Source organism: Thalassophryne amazonica, chromosome 3 (assembly GCF_902500255.1).
Source record: "Thalassophryne amazonica chromosome 3, fThaAma1.1, whole genome shotgun sequence".
NCBI classification, from domain to species: Eukaryota; Metazoa; Chordata; class Actinopteri; order Batrachoidiformes; family Batrachoididae; genus Thalassophryne; species Thalassophryne amazonica.
Genome location: NC_047105.1, coordinates 116,029,120 through 116,051,462, shown reverse-complemented (window position 1 = coordinate 116,051,462; position 22,343 = coordinate 116,029,120). Strand labels below are relative to the sequence as shown.

Genomic DNA, 22,343 nt, shown 5'->3' with positions numbered 1-22,343 from the left:
CTTGGAGACAGTGGAGGGGGGCAGAGGAGAGAGAACGAGAGGAGAGGAGGAGTGGGTAGGAACCTCAGTGAAAGTGAAAAACTGACAATCAAATCAGTCCAGGTTCAGCTCTTGTTCAAACAAGGCAATTTAAAATAAGAATAATAATGCTATCCCACTCAAACATGTTGGAAAAAAAACTGTCACGACATAAGAATTCTGCCTGTTTCACAGGATTAAAAGGTACAGTGTGTCATTTTTGATGAAGAGAGCAAATGCTATATACCCATCAAATATCAATGTCTTTTTAACTTTTTCAATGTTATTAATTTTATTAACTTAGACTTTGACAGAAACATATAAAAAAGAACTTTGATATTACACATATTACAACATAAATGTCTTTTTTTTGGTCTATTATTCTTTCTTTCAATGCATCTAAACCCACTCAAAATGAGTTAAAACAGGGCTTGCCAATAACGTTATAGAGGTATAAAACCCTATAGCTTCAGGGGGCTTTGCCCCCTTGACCCCTGCCAGGGGCCCCCGGACATCCGGCCATGAGTCACAATCATGTGATTTACCCGGCACTAAAATGTTTCTCGCTAGAACCCTGTGAACCATCTTTGGAAATATTCTTATTTGTCTTAAGAAATGTCTTTACAGGTTTAACTGTTGGAAGGAAGTTAACGGCTGACTTTAACATTAGGCTGAAGGCCAAATAGTGTGTTTATGCACAACTCATTTCAAAGCAGTGAGTCTGTCGCTCAGCCTAACTGGCACACCTCTGCCTCTTCCTTGAGGTGGCATCATAGAGGGCGGAGGGTAAAAAGGTCCAGCCGGAGGGTAGAAAGGCATCCCGTGAGAAGGTTGAGGTGGTGGTGGCGGAGGCATTAAGGGAGGTGGATGAGGTGGACGAGTGAAATTCAGACCTTCCAGGATACTCTGACGCATCTTCTCCACTTTGGTAACCAGCTCAGTCTGAAGAAGAGGCAAATCAGAGTCACTGCGAGACAAACACACATTCTCATTCAGTAACGCTTATTTTACAGTCAACATGAACTTGAATAATGCCACATTTTGAGGGAAATATCTGAAAGACCCTAAAAGTATTTGAGATCATGGGTATGAGTTTCTCTTCATGGTTGGCTGTTGTTAAAGTGCAGAAGAGGGATTTTGGAGCCTGTCTGGCTGTTATATAGTCCCAGTTTTCTTCCTTTAGCCTGAAAATAAAATAAAATAAAAAAATCCAAAAATAGAGTTTTCATACTCAACCTAATGGAGCCAAACCATACTGTTTAACATGAAGAGATTAGGGTTCTGTGGTTTGTTTAAAAAAAAAAAAAAAGGAACTTTTCACATTCTGTCCTGAGCTTGAAGCACTGATTGCCATGAAGAAATGTGCCTAATTTTAATCAGAGTGGACAGAAACACTGGTTTGTTGTTAATTTAAAAAGTAAAACATTTAGTTTCTGTAAACTGAATGTTCTTTCACTTTTACAGCAATTAAAGCTGAGGGATTGCCGCAACACCTCAGCTTTTCTTCAACTATGTTTGTTTTTTAACACAAAAACCAAGGCAAAATATTTTGGTCTAATGACCACTATTTAATATGTATTTAATTCCTGAGAGCTTTTGCATTTTCATTGGTAAAAAAAAAAAAAAAAATCCAGAAATCAAACTCCCACAGGCATGACGTCTGGAGAGGACCCAGCCAGAGTTCAAACAGATTCAAATGATAAAAAGAATTCAACACATTCCCAGATTTTAGATTACTGTCCCTTGAAATTGTGGTGGAAAATGTGAAGAATCTGTGGGACTTCCAAATCCATACCAATAAATAGGTGCTGGCCAGCCAACCCAGGAATGATAACTGTAGCAATCACAAGTGAGAGGAACGTCAGCGTGAGAAGCTCAAACTGAATGGCTAAAGACAGCTGACATGAAAAGTGAAGAAAAAAAAAAAACCCCAAACAAACTGGTGAGAGTCAAGTAACAAGATGAGCTGCATTTCATAAACTAGGTGTATAGATCCAGCAGCTCCTAGGAACATTTGAGATCTTTGCAAACATTTGTAAACAGGATGGGCCTGGCCTGAAAATCTATGTAATGTTTCAAGAATCTTTATTATGATTATTCTTATTTTTTTATTTTTCTCTAATTGCATGATGAAGTGTTTTGGCCTTTGGCAGAGGTTTACATTCATGTCCCTGATGACATTTTTCTCCTTTAGCGCAGATCTTCTCTGCTTGGTTTAATCTTCACCTCAAATGGAACAGAGGTTGTGAATGAAGATTCTGGACCGTGGTAATACGGTGCATCCAGAAAGTATTCACAGCGCTGGACTTTTTCTCCATTTTTTTATGTTAGAGCCTTATTCCAAAATGGATGAAATGGATTTCTTTCCTCAAAATTCTACACACAATACCCCATAATAACAATATGAGATAAGTTAGGTTTGTTTTGTTTGGTTTTTTTTTTTTTAGAAAACTAAGAAATCACACATACATAAGTATTCACAGCCTTTGCCATGAAGCTCAAAATTGAGCTCAGGTGCATCCTGTTTCCACTGATCATCCTTGAGATGTTTCTACAGCTTAACTGGAGTCCACCCGGGGAAAATTCAGTTGATTGTACATGATTTGGAAAGGCACACGCCTGTCTACATATGAGGTCCCACAGTTGACAGTGCATGTGAGAGCACAAACCAAGCATGAAGTCAAAGGAATTGTCTGTTGACCTCTGAGACAGGACTGTTTCAAGGCACAAATCTGGGGAAGGGCACAGAAACATATCTGCTGCTTTGAAGGTCCCAATGAGCACAGTGGCCTCCATCATCCGTAAATGGAAAAAAGTTCTGATCCACCAGGACTCTTCCTAGAGCTGGCCGTCCGTCTAAACTGAGCGATAGAGGGAGAAGGGACCAAGAACCTGATGGTCACTGTCAGACCTCCAGCATTCCTCTGTGGAAAGAGGAGAACCTTCCAGAAGGACAACCATCTTTGCAGCAAACCACCAATCAGGCCTGTATGGTAGAGTGGCCAGACGGAAGCCACTCTTTAGCAAAAGGCACATGGCAGACCACCTGGCATTTGCCAAAAGGCACCTGAAGGACTCTCAGACCATGAGAAACAAAATTCTCTGGTCTGATGAGACAGAGATTGAACTCTTTCGCCTGAATGTCAGGCATCATGTTTGGAGGAAACCAGGTACCATCCCTACAGTGAGGCATGGTGGTGGCAGCATCATGCTGTGGGGATGTTTTTCAGCCGCAGCAACTGGGAGACTAGTCAGGACTGAGAGAAAGATGAATGCAGCAATGTACAAAGACATCCCGGATGAAAACCTGCTCCAGAGCACACTTGACCTCAGACTGGCACGACAGTTCATCTTTCTGCAGGACAATGACCCTCAGCATACAGCCAAGATATCAAAGGAGTGGCTTCAGGACAACTCTGTGAATGTCCTTGAGTGGTCCAGCCAGAGCCCAGACCTGAATCAGGCTGAACATCTCTGGAGAGATCTGAAAATGGCCGAGCAAATATCATGTCCCCGTCCAAATACTTATGGACCTGTCAATACAAAGAGTTAAACCATTCTTTTCAGACAATAAGCTGTGATGTGTTTGCTCTGGCAGTTCGGGATATTTTTTTTGTTGTTGATGCTTTGATGACTTGCATTTCGGCGTCAAAGCTACCTGACCATCACAGAGGTCGATGAGTTGGGCTTTCTCTCTGCTGGCCCTGATGAGTTTACTCTGAAGCAGCTTGCCGTCAAAGTACATCCATGGACAGCAGTGTTCCCATGGAATAGGCTGGCCACAAGCGTCGTTAGCAAACAGAGCCATGTCCACTCCACTCATGAACAGAGCAGCCAGCTGAACTCCTCGAGGATCCAAGCTGTCGATCTGTGGAAGAGACATCACTCAGACTTTCAAAATGTCTCCATGATAAACAAGAAATAATTAATAGCTGCGAGTTCCCCAAACAACCTAAATGAGCATCCAGATTAACCAAGTGCAAAGCCAAGCAGAGAGCGGCAGAAGTGAGCCATTCACTCCAGCTGCCAAAACACAGCGGAACACAACCCATTCCAGTCAACACACAGAGACGGCAGAGAACAGACGGCAACAGGCTGACACAGCTACACAGACAGACTCCAGGGACCACAGTGGGCAAATCAGATTCCAATCACTCAAAAATGGAGCTTCAGCAACAGCAAAGCTGAAAGAGCCACACAGGAAGCCCTCCTAGCGCTACAAAAACACAACTTCAGCGTAAAACCAGACCTTCAACAACATGCTTGTACAAACAGTGGAAAACCGTTTCAGACATGTTGCTTTGTCTTAAGTATATGAGGAGTGTCCAAACAAAACACTGTGCAGCCCCCTTAAAACCCGCTTTCACACCTACCCTGTTTGACCAGTTTCAATCCGATCACGGTGTTTCCTCAGATAGTTCAGCTCCGTTTAGGAGGCATGAACATGCATTTAAACTCAAACACACCATAATGGTTGCTGCCTTCACAGAATGTATCAGTTTCACTTATTGGATTCGCGTACACACTCCAACAGGAACAAACAGGTATGATTTTAGGGGTTAAAAACATTTTTTGACTGTTAAATTTTACTCAAAATTTTGCTGAAAAAATTAATGGAATAAAATTTTGTGGAAGCTAGGGGGTCACGGATTACAGAAGTCATGCTACAGTCACATTCGTTACAAATGATGGCGACAGTTGTCTTTGTCAGTTGATGGCCGTTTCTAGGGTGTGCACGCTACATAGCCATAAAATATCTTGTAAATCACTTAAGAGGTGTTAACTGGTTAGAAAAATGGCGTTTTTAGATTTAGAAGTATTTATTTCTCTCTAGCTTTTACAAAATATATAATAAACATTTTGGGCAGGTTATTGTATACTGAGAATGTGACTTTTTTCCCCACTTTATGTGATATTGAAATCTTGATTCAAGGAAAAAGCGTAACACTGTGACATTTTTAATCGCCTGTCCGGACCAAAGAAATTCATTATTAGGTGTGAAAGCGACATTAAACCAAATGGGTGACTGAGCTATTTAAACAGATTGTGACCAAAATCTCATGATTTGATTCTCAGACTCTCCTCATAAAACTTATTTACAAGAAAAAAGAAACAATCACCTTCAGTTCCTGCAGCTGATCAGGCTCATAAAGTTTAGGAGAAAGTGCTTGGGCTAGGAAAGCGTCAAGTTCGCTACGACGCAAAATTCTTACTCCTGGCCAATGTAACATAAACCTGAAGCAAAACACAAAAGGTTAATATTACAAATAGCAGGAACTGGTCTCGTGTGATGCTGTGCCTTAAAAATGCCTCATTCTGCGACCTTTCCAACATATTTAAACACTGGATCCACTTAAAGAACCCGAGCCAGAACAATCCTGAGGTCTGTCAGACATCAGTAAGCCAACTCACCGCAGCACACAACAGAGCACCAGGAGGGGCGTGGGGATGTTGGCAGGGTTCAGCATAGCTGGAGTGTCCGAGCGCATGCACGCCAAGAAAGCCCTCATCCTGCGGTTCTTGTCCTCCACAGCTTTTCCCAACCACAGCTTCTTCAGGTTGGGACAGGTCCACTCCCGAAAGGGCAGAGCCTCCACCAGCTCAGGAGTGTGTGGAGACTTTCCTTTGTAGGCAGCCCATTCCTTCACCATGACATGTGGATCTGCAACAAGCAAACGTCATCGAGATACAAGGAAGAGTTGAGCACTCACGCTGGATGTGGGTCAAATTAAAAATCATTTGTCACAGAGGGGCAAAAGTGAGCAAACTCACATTCTGGGAGGCAGTTCTTCCTCATGGCGAGTCTGTCAGCCTTCTTTCTGGCCTCAGCCAGGCTGAACAGCACTCCGTAAACATACTGACGGATAGGCCGGAACAGCTGTACCGCTGATGGCAGCTCTTTGTTTGCTTCATCTTCAATGGTGACAGAAAGCTTAATCTCTCCCTGTACAGACACACGGTTACCTGTCGGCTACAAAGTGACACCAGGACTCGCTAACGAGTGACACAACTGCAATTATGACAAACGTATGCAATTTTTCCACATAGAAACTGAATTTTATTTAAATAAATTAACTATTGTTGCAATGATTAATTAATTATCCCATGACTCACCAACTATTTTGATGATTGATTTCAGTCATTTCAAAGAAATTCACAAATTTTCTGACAATAAGTTGAGTATATCTGGGTTGTGGACAAAACAAGAGGTTTGAGGATGTCATCTCGAGCTTTGGGAAACACTCAATATGTTTACACGCACAGTTTAGTCAAGTTAGGGCTATACCTCGGCTTGGTTACTGATTTTGACTACTGTCCTTGTCCCAGTGTACACACAGAGGAGGGAACCAATTTGCTGTCTTAAGTATATCCAACTTTGGTATGACGGGTTGCACGTTAGCCTTGTCAGCCAGTTCCGGTTAGGCCATTACGACATGGACAAACTATATGGCGGCAAATGTTCAACAAACATGGCAAACGGTGAGATGACAACGCTGCAGCTCAATGTATTAATTATATTACAAATGAGAGTGACCATGTTATCATCTTGATCTCCTACTTCCTACTTCCCGGTCAAAGCCCAGGGAGGAAATTGTGGAGCATATGCAGAAAATCGAGGCCAACATGAGTGTGACCGAGTGAATACATACAGGAGTTATTCGACATTCAATCGTATTATCTCTCTGTGTTAGTCTGACTTTGAAAAATCTGAGTCAGTCCCATTTCAATCAAGCTAAAACATCATCTTTTAAAAGTCCAGCTTTTGTCAAACAAAGGCAATACTCTGATTTTTTTCAAGTTTCATGTGAACATACTAAGTGATTTTAAGTCCCAAACAACAAGTCAATATATTTAGAAAATAAACAACAGATGAACCAATCATGAAAATAAGTGCTGGTTGCAGTTGTAAAATAAACACCTTCATTTTGAAATATGAAAATTTATTGAAAACTGTCAAAAAATGCAAATATGTAAATTTACTTTTGCTGTCAGGTGATTTAAAAAAATAACTAATTAATTACAAGCTTTGCAATTAATTTATCTAAATGAATCACACGTAATAAAAAAGTGTGTGTGTGTGCAAACAAACAACTACACTCAGAGACACATATGTGAGACACATAAAACATAAACATGAGGCTCTAAAACACAAAACCAGCGAGCTCAAAGACTTCACTCCCATTAAAAACAAATCCAGATATGTTTTAACATACAAAACTGTGCAATCTATGAACTTTGCAAAAAAGACACTTTATGAACAAACTAAGCACGATTCACTGATGCACTAAAAAATGTATTTTAATAGATTTTTAACACCTCAGTCACTTTATATATCAGGGTTTGTTGCTGCAATACAGCTGTAATCCTGTGCCACTCTGTGTGTGTGTGTGTGTGTGTGTGTGTGCTGTTTGTCATAAATAATGCTTAAAGCAGGAGAATGTCTGTGAACACACTCAAAATTGTTTATAAAAACATCAAACATTAAAGTATAAATGGTAGGTAAAAAGTGACTTGGCACATTATGATGCCTTGAATAATTATTGTAATGGTTTCAAGGTCATTTAATTTTCAAATCAAACGATTTTTACACAGGTCAATGACTTTAATTAATGATCATCAACACTTAAGGAGCATTTCAGCACAAAACTCCATCAAAAGTTACTTAATACTCAAATAGCCCTCTTGCTTTAGATATTGCTTTTGATATTTCTATGGTAGTTATTGAAGCAAGTTAGGTCATAAGAAATTATAAGAAATGTAATTAACAGGTGTCTGACTTATGTCTGGGGCACAACAACAGCAACAATGAATGGAGTTGTTTTTAATCCTTTATGTTTTAGAACAATCTGAAGAGATGATCGCAGTGCTGTGAATGTGCTGAAATCATTATTTATGAAAAATTTATACATCTATATAACTTATATAAAGTTATATAAATATAAGTTATTTATATAAGTAATATAAATTTAACACACACACACAAATGCATACATATATATATCCATCCATCCATTTTCTTCCGCTTTATTCGGAGTCAGGTCGCGGGGGCACCAGCTCAAGCAAAGCCGCCCAGACCTCCCAATCCACACACACCTCCCCCAGCTCCTCCAGGGGGAACCCCAAGGCTTTCCCAAGCCAGCCGAGAGATGTAGTCCCTCCAGCGTGTCCTGGGTCTTCCCCGGGGCCTCCTCCCAATGGGACGTGCCCGGAACACCTCTCCAGCGAGGCATCCAGGGGGCATCCGGAAAAGATGCCCGAGCCACCTCAACTGACTCCTTTCGACGTGGAGGAGCAGCGGCTCGACTCCAAGCTCGTCCTGAGTGACCGAGCTCCTCACCCTATCTCTAAGGGAGCGCCCAGCCACCCTGCGGAGGAAACTCATCTCGGCTGCTTGTACTCGCGATCTCGTTCTTTCGGTCATGAGCCAAATCTCATGACCACATGTGAGGATTGGAACGTAGATCGATCGGTAAATTGAGAGCTTTGCCCCCCTACTCAGCTCTCTCTTCACCACAACTGTCCGATACAGCGACCGCATCACTGCAGATGCTGCACCGATCCATCTATCGATCTCACACTTCATCCATCCCTCATTCGTGAACAAGACCCCGAGATACTTAAACTCCTCCACTTGAGACAAGGACACTCCACCGACCTGAAGAGGGCAAAGCACCTTCTTCCGGTCGAGAACCATGGCCTCGGATTTGGAGGTGCTGCTTTTCATCCCGGACGCTTCACACTCGGCTGCAAACCGCCCCAGTGCACGCTGAAGGTCCTGATTTGATGAAGCCAACAGAACCACATCGTCCGCAAACAGCAGAGACGAGATTCTGTGGTTCCCAAACCAGACCCCCTCTACACCCTGGCTGCGCCTAAAAATTCTGTCCATAAAAATAATGAACAGAACCGGTGACAAAGGGCAGCCCTGGCGGAGGCCAACGTGCACTGGAAACAGGTTTGACTTACTACCGGCAATGCGAACCAAGCTCCTGCTGCGGTCGTACAGGGACCGGATAGGCTTAGCAAAGGACCCCGGACCCCGTACTCCCAGAGCACCCCCCACAGAGTGCCTCGAGGGACACGGTCGAACGCCTTCGCCAGATCCACAAAACACATGTGGACTGGTTGGGCGAACTCCCATGAACCCTCGAGCACCCGATGGAGCGTGTAGAGCTGGTCCAGTGTGCCGCGACCAGGACGAAAACCACACTGCTCCACCTGAATCCGAGGTTCGACCATCGGTCGAATTCTCCTCTACAGTACTCTGGAATAGACCTTACCGGGGAGGCTGAGGAGTGTGATCCCCCTATAGTTGGAACACACCCTCCGGTCCCCCTTCTTAAACAGAGGGACCACCACCCCGGTCTGCCAATCCAGAGGCACTGTCCCCGATCACCACGTGATGTTGCAAAGGCGTGTCAGCCAAGACAGTCTCACAACATTCAGAGACTTAAGGTACTCAGGACGGATTTCATCCACCCCAGGAGCCTTGCCACCGAGGAGCTTTCTAACCACCTCGGTGACTTTGGCCTGGGTAATGGATGAGTCTGCCTCTGAGTCCCCAGTCTCTGGTTCCTCTTCGGAAGACGTGACGATGGGATTGAGGAGATCCTCGAAGTATTCCTTCCACCGCCCGACAACATCCCCAGTCAGGGTCAACAGCTCCCCACCCGCACCGTAAACAGTGCTGGTGGAGAGTTGCTTCCGCCTCCTGAGGCGCCGGACGGTTTGCCAGAATCTCTTCGAGGCCGACCGACAGTCCTCCTCCATGGCCTCCCCGAACTCCTCCCAGACCCGAGTTTTTGCCTCTGCGACCGCACGGGCTGCGGCACGCTTGGCCTGCCAGTACCTGTCAGCTGCCTCCGGGGCCCCACCTACCAACAAAGATAAGTAGGACTCCTTCAGCTTGACAGCATCCCTTACTTCCAGTGTCCACCACCGGGTTCGGGGATTGCCGCCGCAACAGGCACCAGAGATCTTGCGACCACAGCTACGAGTGGCCGCATCGACAATGGAGGTGGATAACATGGTCCACTCGGACTCCATGTCTCCAACCTCCCCCGGGATCTGGGAGAAGCTCTCCCGGAGGTGGGAGTTGAAGACCGCGCTGACAGAGGGTTCCGCCAGTCATTCCCAGCAGACCCTCACGATACGTTTGGGCCTGCCAGGTCTGACCGGCTTCCTCCCCTCCCAGCGGATCCAACTCACCACCAGGTGGTGATCAGTCGACAGCTCTGGCCCTCTCTTCACTCGAGTGTCCGAGACACGTGGCAGAAGGTCAGATGATACGACTACAAAGTCGATCATCGACCTCCGGCTCAAGGTGTCCTGGTGCCACGTGCACTTATGGACACCCTTGTGCTCGAACATGGTGTTCGTGATGGACAAACTGTGAGTAGCACAGAAGTCCAACAACTGAACACCACTCGGGTTCAGATCGGGGAGGCCGTGCTTCCCGATCACCCCCCTCCAGGTCTCACTGTCGCCGCCCACGTGGGCGCTGAAATCCCCCAGGAGAACAATGGAGTCCCCAGGCGGAGCGCTATCTAGTACCCCTCCCAGGGACTCCAGGAAAGTGGGGTACTCTGCACTGCTGCTCGGCCCGTAGGCCAAGACAACGGTGAGAGACCTGTCCCCGACCCGAAGGCGTAGGGACGCGACCCTCTCGTTCACTGGAGTGAACTCCAACACATGGCGACTAAGCTGGGGAGCAACAAGCAATGCGACCCCAGCTCTCCGCCTCTCCCCGTGGGCAACACCAGAAAAATGAAGCGCCCAGCCCCTCTCCAGGAGTTGGGTACCAGAGCCCAAGCTGTGCGTGTAGGTGAGCCCGACTATCTCTAGTCGGTATCTCTCAACCTCCCGCACAAGCTCAGGCTCCTTCCCCCACAGCGAGGTGATACACACACACACACACACACATATATATATATTTTTTCACTGGCATTATTAAGAAATACATTTCTGGCCACACACTGATATTGACAAAACTGCTGTGGACAGAATAATCAACAGTACAAGGTATGATTAATTAAGTAATAAAAAAAATTGCCTCTGTGAAAGTTCTATAATTAATTAATTATAATAACGTGTTATTTTGACAGCCACAAAATTTACAGTATCAAAAATAAATAAATAAAATATGTCAGAGGTCTGCTACATGTACTAGACCTATGAGTAAAGGACCTTTCAGATTGTGCAGGGCACGCTGTGAATACTGCAAACGGATGTGGAAAATGGCTGTTCTGTTTGCGTTCTGGAGGCTGAACAGGTCTCATAGTCGCCATGTTTGTGAAGACTTGTGTGTTCCCGAAAAAAGAATTGAATAAAAAGTGAAATTCTCAGTCTGCGCGTCATAACCACAAGATCAGCAACGAAAAGCAGAAGAACAAATGACGGACATCACCCTGCTGGGAGGAGCTTTTTTCACTGATTGTTCAGACTGATGCCATTCAGAGAGAGAAAGACGGCAGCCGCACAGAGAGACACAGCAGCCGACGTGATGGAGCGGACACACTCGGTCCGAAATTTGTCACTTTTGGATATAAACACACACACACACCCAGTTTGAGCAAGGGAGCTTCTGCAAATGTGCCCTTAAGAAGTCTGTGCAGAAAACTTGAGTTTCAGAAACTCATGTTCTTCCTGAGATATGGTCATCATGAGGGTATCAAATGACGATGCGATTTGACCTTTGACCTTCTCATGACTGATTCTGTGAGAGGATGACCTACTGAGGTTATCCAGTGAGTCTGACTGAATCTGATCCTTGCTTTTTGAAGAAATGGCCACGGAGAGCCAAAGGGATACAGCCTCTTTCCGCTTGGCGGCAAGGCTAAAATTCTTTTCCGGTCAGATTATTGTTGCCATTTTATATTATGATGATTTAGCACAGCTGATAAGGTCATGTAAGACTGACTGAGGCAGATGGAAAGAAGTGCAGACATGCTGATCAGCAGCTGTTGGAAGACACTTGTTAGTCATGAGGAAGATGCACTAAAAACACCCAGATGATGGCGTACAGAGGACTCACAATAACATGTTCGATAACTCAGGGAGACACTGGAGCATTCTCTGACTTCTTCTGAAACTGTGCTAAGGTCCATTTGTTAGATGTTTTTCATATCTTGATTTCAAACTTTGTACTGATGTGATGTGACCCCATCAAAAACTACTCTGTGTTACCTAAAATAAACCTGAATGAGGACCTTCAGACAGCGTGTGGGCTGTCCATAATTCAATCAATGGTAGGCTCAACATGGGTGACACATACCCACTGGGAATGAGAAGTCGTTGGAGAAGGGGACCTGTGACTTTGTTCTCCTGACCTCTAAAGTCTGATAAGGCACAGTGGCTCATTTTTTTTTTTTTCAATAAGCAGATTTGGTTCACAACACGAGGGACGACTAGGCAAATATTACAAGTCACTTTGCATACAGCAAGTGCTAGACTTCAAGTTGGACATTAGGCAGAGCGTCAGCATCCGATGGCTTATGCACTGGACTCATGCAGCAACAAAACGTGCTAACTATAATATGTGTGATCACCAACATTTATTACCAACCATCACAAGCAAATAAGAAGAAACATGGAAAACTGCACACCACTGGTTCAAAACTCTAAAAGTATCACTCAGGAATGACGATGAGACAAAATCAGGGTTTCCCTGTAATCCTACAGAACTGGCAGCTCACCAATTAAATATTGGCAAATATCCATTATTTTAATTTTTTGGATCAAACATCACATTAGTGCAACTGCAGTGATGAAGTTGTTCCAAAAGTATTAGTGTTGAAGGACCAGAGTTCTCCACTCTTATAAAGAATGCCTTTTCTTTTTCTATAATTTTTTTTTTCTCTGTTGTAAATAGTCCACAAACTATCTCAGTTTGTTTACTCTGAAGACACGTTTAATCTCGAGAGATTTTGTGAGATTACCTGTTTGACCTGGGAATGATCGTGCATGAAATCTGTTCGTGCATGGTGTGTTGTATTTACCGTGTGGCTGAACACCACACACTGTACGACCAAACCAGTCAGATCTATGATTTTTTTTTTTTATGACCACGTGTGTGGTCTCTCAGGTTTTGGAAACCTACAAATAATTTTAAAATCCTGCCATGTGAACCAGGTGATTCAGGTCGACAATACTGTGATATAACCAGTCTCCAGTAGATGGCAGTGTTCTATGCATTTTGACACCAGTTATACATGGTTGTTGACCTGAATCACAATTTAACAGACTTCAGCTTAGCAAATGCCTTTTTTTTTGCACAAATGAAAAAAAAATTACATTTTACAGAAGCACATTTATTTGTAAACACCAACACACACAGTACATTGATTCACTTGTGTTGGTTTTTACATAGACTTAATCAGCCAATCAATCAGCATGAGTGGAGGCTAAGTTTACCCATAATCCCTTTGGGCATCTGTGTGTTAATGTTCAAATATTCAGAATTAGGGCATTATTTAAAAATTAACAGATATGTATTATATATTCATTTTGTACATTAATGTAGTTATTCTATCTGGAATAATTTGATTTATAAATTTATCAATCAAAACCATAAGTCAAACCTGCTTTCCATTTCAAGACCTCTGCCTCATTGTTAAGGAGTAATGATTTTTTTTGTGGCAGTCTGGCGGCCAGGCCCCTTCTGCTGGGGCAGAGTTGAGCTCAGCTCCTCTTAACTACCCCACTGCGGCAAAATACTTAGAGCAAAAGGGATTATAAATTTTAGTGGTGTAAAAGTTATCGGAACTAAACTTATTGGAAAATAATTGGTCCAATGATGGTTTTAAAACTTATCTGAAAAGCTACCCGCTAACAAAAACATTAGCTTCGATAATTATCGGTTATCGGATTAGCTGAGCAGTGCCCACCACTGGCTATTTTAAGCTTTAACAGTTGTTAATTAAGCATAGTTAACATAATTAAACATATGTTTAACATGGAAAACTGCATAAAAATCTTTGATTAATGAAGATTTTCATCTAGGTCACAAAAAATGGTTTTTACCCCTCAGCCCCAACAGGCAAGAGGGGTATAGTCGTCACTCGTGATGTCCGTCTGTCTGTCCCGTAAACCTTTCATTCCAAGATGGTAACCTAACAACTGCTGTAGGCACGGATCCGAAATTTGTTTGATGTATCTGGGGTGGGTAAAGAAGGACAACTACTAAAATTCAGACCTGTCACCCAGTCAAGATGTAGAATGCCTCTATCAATCTGTTCACACATCTGTAAGTTCTTTCGGCTTCTCTCTTTCTGCTCAGGGTCACCACAGCAGATTTCATATGGATTTGCAAGTTGATTTGGCAGGTGTTTTACACCAGACACCCTTCCTGATGGAATTCCATACTCCATGGACAATGGGCACAGGCAGTCTTGAACTGGGAACCTTCTGTTTTGGAAGAAAGTGCACTGACCACTTGACCAATCTGCAGGAACCGGCCTGTTCACACATCACATCTACGAAATCATATGATCACGTTCATGTCAAAGCCTCAAATCTGTGGGTTCCCTCAATGTGCATTTTGGACCACTTGTTCTGATATAAGATAGAGCTTGGCTCAAAAGGCTATTCGACCACTAGAGCACTGATTGATTACTTTGCATTCTCAAAGTTACTGCTAACATCACTAATCCTTTCAGCTGTACTGAGGAACAATCGCTTACCTTGGAGATAACGTGGTATATGTAAGGGTACATAAGGCCCTTCTTGTGTCTGTGCTCTGTTACCCGTAGCACCTCAGGCGCCACAGCAGGAAGAGGTGGGATGGTGATGTCCATGTGGTTCCTCGTGGGCATAGAAAGCAGGGATGGAATTTGGGCATCCATGTTGTTCAGACCTCCAGCCTGTGACGCCTGGTTTCCACCAGATGTTACAGTAAAGTCCACCTGAGGACAGACGTGAACACGAATTATCACGTTACGTTACTTGGTGAATAGATCCAATTAAGTCTGATATTCAACTCACTTTACTTTGGTCCACCGGTTTTTCCTCTGGTGTGTTTTCAGAGTGATCTCCATTTTTCTCCCATCCTCCTTCGTGGTCACTCACATGACTAAAACAACAACATACGTCTGAATTGGCTAAACACCCATGACAGGCAGTACACTGCAAATGAAACAGTGTGGCTGACACACTGTTTTAATCTGCATTTACCTGAAGTCTTTCATATGCCAAATTATCTGAAAACATTTTAGTACATGAACATGGAAATCTAAAAGATCTAGAGGTAGACCATCTCAGGATGTGACTGAAGCATTTTCAACATTTATGGTGGAGAGGTGAAATGCTGAGAACATCCTGGTCATGCGATGCTTTGAATTTTTAGCTGAGGCCTAAATTTGGCTATCGGGTATTGTGAAGACCTTGCGTCCACCCTTTCATCTGTCTCTGCTCAGCCTAAGTCCAGTGCTGTTACTGCTAGGGTCTTCAAAGTCACAGGGAACATTCTTGGAACACAGACCTTGGACAAGTTCAAAGATGGCTAACCTTGACCTATTCTAAGAGGTCAACAGGTCACATTCTGATTCCTACTTTTATGCTCTTACAGCCAAGGGTATTTTAGCATTGCGTTGTATTTATATTTTTAGTAGTAAATCGCTGACTTTTCAAAAAGGGTTGGTGCAACAGACTTGCCAATTTTGCCTCATAGGCCCAAAATTAAAATACAGCTCTGTATGTTCTGTCTGACACTCCAAAGAGCAGACTGAGATCTCTGAAGCATTCCATTTAGATGGAAGTTGATTAATCATATTTTCAATGTCATTACAATATGAACATGCACAATGAAGACACTACAAAAGAAGGTCTAAGGCGCAATGACAAAAATAAAAAAAAAATGTATTGGCACATATGAGGTTGGATTTGACCCTGAAGTGCTAGTGCTCCATGTTTTCACAATCAGTACAGTGGGAAGCTGGTAGAAATTCAACAGTTGTGTTTTTGGTATGTCAGGGAAATGGAAGAGCCAGAGATTACAGTGGGCGATTTTATAAAGTGGGCAATGATTACTGGTACTTTTAAATATTTATTTATTTGTGGAGAAATCAGAGCCTGAAGAACAAACACCACCGGACTTACGAGGTCTATTAGAAAAGTATCCGACCTTATTATTTTTTTCAAAAACCATATGGATTTGAATCACGTGTGATTACATCAGACATGCTTGAACCCTCGTGGGCATGCAAGAGTTTTTTCACGCCTGTCGGTTACGTCATTCGCCTGTGGGCAGTCTTTGAGTGAGGAGTCGTCCACCCGCTCGTCGATTTTTTTCATTGTTTAGGAATGGCTCAGAGACTGTTGCTTTGTTTGATAAAAAATTTTTCAAAACTGTAAGGCACAACTGAGTGGACACCATTCAATAAATTCAGCTGGTTTTCTGTAAAAATTTTAACGGCTGATGACAGATTTTGGTCTGGTAGTGTCGCTTTAAGGACGGTCCACGGCGCCTGACGGCGATCTGTGCTTCGAGGCGGCAGCGTCTCGCCGTTTCAAGTTGAAAACTTCCACATTTCAGGCTCTGTTGACGCAGTAAGTCGTCAGAGAACAGAGAACTTTCAGAAGAAGTCGGCATGAGGAGTTTATTCGGACATTCCATTGTTAACGGTCATTTTGTAATGAAAGAACGTGCGGGCAGAGTCGCATGTCGGGCTGGACCCGACCGCGGGGGGTCCCGGCAGGAAAAACACCTCCGTTGGAAATCTTAACGGGCAAGTTGGAACATGCCCAAGCTGTTAAACAATTTCTCAGTTACTCACTTGTTGAAAGCCATTAAAAGCCGCCTGAATTCTACAAATGGTTTTCAACACGGAGGTGTTTTTCCTGTCGCGGCGCACACAGATTTGCAGAGTCGTCACGGAAACGACTCGGCGAATTTGCGCGTACGTCTTTCATTAAAAAAATGTCCTTAAACAGTGGAATGTCTGCATAAATTCCTCATGCCGGCCTCTTCTGAATCTTCTCTGTTCTCTCACGATGTCCTGGGTGAATTAAGCCTTAAATTAGGATGTTTTCAGCTCGAAACAGGCCGACGACAGCGCCTGGAAGCGCTGCAGGACGTCCCGCTCCGTGGGAAGTCCTTACACCGACAGAAACACCCCATAATCTCTCATCAGCCGTTAAACTTTTCACAGAAAACCAGCTTAATTTCTCGAATAGAGTCCACTCGGATATTCCTCACAGGTCCAGAAAAAATTTTGATAAAGCAACGCGCGCCGTCTCGAGCAGCGTGTGAAACAAAGGAATTCAGCCAAGAGGGCGGGACCACATCTCACTCAAGGCCTGCCCACAGGGAAATGACGTCACCGACACGCGTGAAAAAACTCACGCATGCGCACGAGGGTTCAAGCATGATTGGTGTAATCGCATGTCATTCAAATCCATATAGTTAAAAAAAAAAGGGTCGGTTTATTATCTAAGAGACCTCGTAGTGACCAAAATCAAGCGGATTATAATATTAGATATTTCTGACTGAAGGTGGACAAGTGAATCCACTGAAAATTGACTCAAACTAGCAAATGCGTGACAAAGACAACTGGTGAGAAAAAAAGTGACTTTTTAACTCAGAAAACACTGATATATAAGATTATCATGTAGCTGACAATTTTCACTCCCTAAAATTGAATTTGTAGAATTACACACGTGATTGTTAGGTAAACTTTATGCCGACATGTTCTAATACTTTGTGTTGTTTGGGGAGATTTACCATGATTTTGATTGAGACCACCACAAAGAATGTACACAATAAACAGACGTTTGTGGTTTTAAAAAAAATGATGGCAAATTCACCATTGTTATGTATAAGCAGTAAATATATAAATTCCATAGTAATTTGAACTGATAGTACTGAGGAATGGAGATTTTAACCAGCACCCATACTGAAAACAAAGTTCAAACATCAAGTTACATTCCATCATGATATAAAGACTACTTTTGTTTTGAATGAAGCATAAAATAAACCCTCGAGCTACAGTAACCGAGGTCAACTGTTAGTACTGAACATGGTGATTTTTAGATGTGAAAAGTAAAACTGTAGTAGTACCGCTGAATGTCCTCTGTGTGGAAGTACTTAAGTGACCTTTTATCTAAATATCTGTTCATTTATCACAAGTCACTACAGTACCAAACAGTGATGTTGCACATCACAATGTTTTTCCTCATAACACTCAGGACTACTTCCCACCTGAGGAAAATGCACTCTCGTTCCCACACATCATCACCGGCAAGTATAGAAAGCTGCAAAAATATGCGGTTGTCTACAGAGAAGTCCTGGAAGAGTACAGATGACAGCAAAGTTAAAATTTGTGTTTTTATTTAATTTAATGCTCGGTTTGTCGTGTGCGGTAGTCAGTCATTGCAAGCAACAGCCAGGCCAGGAGCAGATCCGGTTTTAAAAAAATTTTAATCGTTGAATGCTGTTTCTGAAGTGACTCAGCTGATACATTTACACCAGACCATGATTCAGCGGGGGGGGGGCCCTCACTTTTTTAGCCACAGGCAGTCCAAATGTTCTCTGTTACTTGTCACTATAACATCATAGCATCACATTCAATATTATACAATATAAGTTCAAATTAATAATAATAATAAAAAAAAACAGGTTATAATGTTTCTTTTCTTGCTCGTTCGCAAATCCACGCCTACTCCCCTTTACAAAATCCTGGATCTGCCCACGGCAATATCTACAAGGTTAGCTATTATCAGCGGTACCAAAGCAGTTCATTACATGGTATTTCATGCATAAAAATACCATAGCAACTTGTCCACAGACAGCAGTAGGAAAGTTCTTTGTGCATGATTTATTAAACTGGACACAAAAAGACAGATATACGAAAAAAAAAAACCAGTACAAACTACAATTTTCCCTACTATTGATGTTTGGAGCAGTAATCTTGGATTTTTAGGGCAAAGTGCAACTTTATAAACAACACAATTATCAACCATAATGAATTCACCAAAACCTACAGCTCGTGAATGTTCAGAGTCATGAGAGTAGGGCTGGGCGATATGACTTAAAATTCATATCACGATATAAACTAAATACATTCACAGTAAAGGTATACATCACAATTTAAATTGTAAAGTGTAACATTTATAACGGAAGTGTTTCTGAATGGGTCATATAGTCCCTCTGCAAAACTAAATAGATTAAAATAAACAAATAAAAAAAACAACAACAGCAAAACAAACAAAACAGATATAATTAATTTTGAGCACCTTATTCTGACTTGTTAAGATGTATTTTTTGTCTCATTTCACCATTCCTGCTTCTGTCCACCAGGAGGCAGTGTTAGTTTGTCTGCTTTTGGAGGCATTTTGTCCAGAAAGACCTCAGAGACACCACCACGTGGTTTGGTGATCCTGATTGGCTCATGTCGAGGAAGGCGTGGTTTTTTCCTCCGCTCCCCTGCCCTGCGCACTGATCTCTATATATATTACTGGATAAATCATTGGCCAATATTTTTGAAGCAAACTGGCCGCCATATTACCACTCAGATGTCCTGCTCATGAACACTCTTTTCTATTGATCTATGATTCTGAGGTGCACGTAACTTTATTCTTTGCCATTTTGTTAAAAATACCTTCACAGGCAGCTATAAACTCCGCAAATCGCCAGTTCAAAGGCTGTGGACGGACATTTCACCTGTGAGTATGACTGAAATGGGAAGTAATGAACAATAATTTAAAGAGTTCTCTCCCTTATTCCAGCATATAGGCAAAGATAATAATAAGTGACTTATTAACTCAACACGTGTAGCTACATGTTGAGTTCTGTGTTGGGCAAACTATTTTAAGACATTTATTAGGTCTACTTGTGCATAGTTTTGGAGCTTTATGCGTTGTTGCTATGAGGTTTATTGCTTATATTAGGCTGAAGCTCAGAGCTGTGTGTAATAAATGTTGTCATTGCAGGGAAAACTAACTCTCCAGTAGGGAGTTAAGTGGTGTTCTATTCTTTTCGTGCAACTATTTACAAAATAAATCAACTATTTCTCTATTATCTGTCATTAGGGCTGCAACAAACAATTATTTGGCTCATCGATGAATCTGATGGGGTTTCCACACGATTAATCGATTAATCAGATTAGCGGGGAACTTTTTAAAAATGTGCCAGGGAAGCAATTTTTCTCTCCTTCCATCACTTTATTTAACAACAGAACATTATTTGAAAACTTAAAATAATTGAAAATCAAGAAATCGTCAAATGTCCCTTTGGCTGTTGAAATATAAAATAAACAATAAAACAGTTTATAGTAAAGAAGAAAAATAATTATTTCAAATGGCATTGCTTTATCAAAGTGCTGAGTTGCCATAAAACAACACTGAAACATATAAATGTTATAAACTATATGGTGAAAAAAGAGGTATTTTTGTTGCTGCAAATGCAATTAGCATAACCAGTTAACCATAAAACCTAAATCAAAAACTGTAGTCTGACTCATTATATGTGCAACATTCTCTGTATAACTTGTAAACTATGTGGTCATTTCACAATGACACACGTGACTCATGTCTCTTTCTCTAAAATTGTATTGTAGCATTATTAGTTATTATTACTATTATTATTAATATATAAATAAAAATAAATAAAAAATATTATAATTTGTAATAATTTGACTCTTTTACGACAACAAACACTGAGCCATTAATTATTATACAGAAAACAAATGCACAAACATGCTAACTTTAACAATGAAAACGCCATAGACATGCTAACGCGTTAGCATCAGCGTTAAAATACATCTATCAACTGTTTCAGAAGACCATAACAGGTCAGTTTAACATAAAAAAGGTAAATATTCCTCACAGACATATGCTATTTAGGGTTTTAGTGGAGAAAAATTAAGATACAGGGAAATAAAACAAATGAAACCAACGAAGCAGCAGCTCGAAGGACTCCTTCATTGGTTCAAGATTCAAAGCAAAACTCGGTTGATTATATGGAAGAAATGGAACATTTGCGGTAAAACAGTTATTTAGCAACTAATTGATGACTAAATTAGTTGACAACTATTTTAATAATCGATTTTAATCGATTAACTTGATTAGTTGTTTCAGCTCTATCTGTCATGACTTTTGTTATCCATCCACTTTTGTTCATGATATGGTACCAATACACACACACACACACACACACATATATATATATAAAAGTAAGATATGAGTAAGTGAGAATAGAAGGGAAGAAAGTGTCAAAGTAATAAAAGAAAGAAAGAAAATAAATCAAATAGCTAATCCTGGCAGGCATAGATTAGGAGTGATCAATCTTACATTATTTGAAAAACAAAAATAAGTAAATGAGAGACACCATGATAGAACGAGGTAGAGGAAATGTGAGGAAGCCCGGGGCCATCATCTGGAGCCAGGCCTGGAAGGAGGGCCTGGATGTAGGGCCCATCAGCGAGCGCCTGGTGGCTGGGCTTGCCACAGAGCCCAGTTGGGCACAGCCCGAAGAGGCAACGTGGACCTTCCATCTCCACCCTGTGGGCTCACCACCCGAAGGGGGAACCGCTGGTGTTGGGGGCGCTGTCCCTTGGGTGGCAGTGAAAGTCGAGGGCCTCGACGGACCAGACCTGGGTGGCAGGGGCTAGCTCTGGGGGTGTGGCATGGGTGCCTCCCTAGGGAGGTGTTCCAAGCACATCCATCTGGGAGGAGACCCCGGGGAAGACTCAGGACTAGGTGGAGAGATTATATCTCCACACTGGCCTGGGAATGCCTCGGGATCCCCCAGTCAGAGGTGGTCAATGTGGCATGGGAAAGGGAAGTCTGGGGTCTCCTGCTGGAGCTGTTACCCCCGCGACCCGAATCCGGAAAAGCGGTTGAAGATGAGTGAGTGATGAGTAAATGAGAGAATCAGCTCAGCTATTACTTGAAATTGTTTGACGTTCCAATAAGCTGTCTATGTGCAGCCCGCATAAGTTGGGAGTGGCAAGATGGCCACCAGTTTGCTTCAGCGGATTGTACGGAGCGTGTGGGCCAATGAACTATCCAGTAATACAGGGGTGGGCAACTTGTTCCAGAAAGGGCCAAGAGGGTGCAGGTTTTCTTTGCAGCCACTGACTTCACCAGGTGATTTCACTGATTAATATCACTTTGAGCAGATGGAATCAGTTAATCAGTGAAATCACCTGGTGGAATCAGTGGCTGCAATGAAAACCTGCACCCTCTTGGCCCTTTCTGGAACACGCTGCCCACCCCCGCAGTAATATATACAGATAGGTGGCCCTGAGACGGAGCTGTCAGGTCAGCTGAATGAGGAAATCTGAGACTGTTTACTGCGGCTTTCTGCAAAGACGCACACCAAATATGAC

At 42.6% G+C, this 22,343-nt stretch overlaps 1 protein-coding gene across 1 annotated transcript in view; it reads right to left on the bottom strand.

The window, feature by feature from the left end:
• LOC117507484 (constitutive coactivator of PPAR-gamma-like protein 1 homolog) overlaps positions 1-22,343 on the bottom strand; it is a 75,106-nt gene that overhangs the window by 15,873 nt on the left and 36,890 nt on the right. The window contains exons 8-14 of the mRNA XM_034167360.1: positions 15,001-15,088; positions 14,700-14,921; positions 5,791-5,962; positions 5,431-5,680; positions 5,139-5,253; positions 3,677-3,886; positions 765-960 (exon numbers count right to left, since the gene is read on the bottom strand). Coding sequence (XP_034023251.1) covers positions 765-960; positions 3,677-3,886; positions 5,139-5,253; positions 5,431-5,680; positions 5,791-5,962; positions 14,700-14,921; positions 15,001-15,088 — 1,253 coding nt within the window. The remainder of the gene's footprint in view (positions 1-764; positions 961-3,676; positions 3,887-5,138; positions 5,254-5,430; positions 5,681-5,790; positions 5,963-14,699; positions 14,922-15,000; positions 15,089-22,343) is intronic.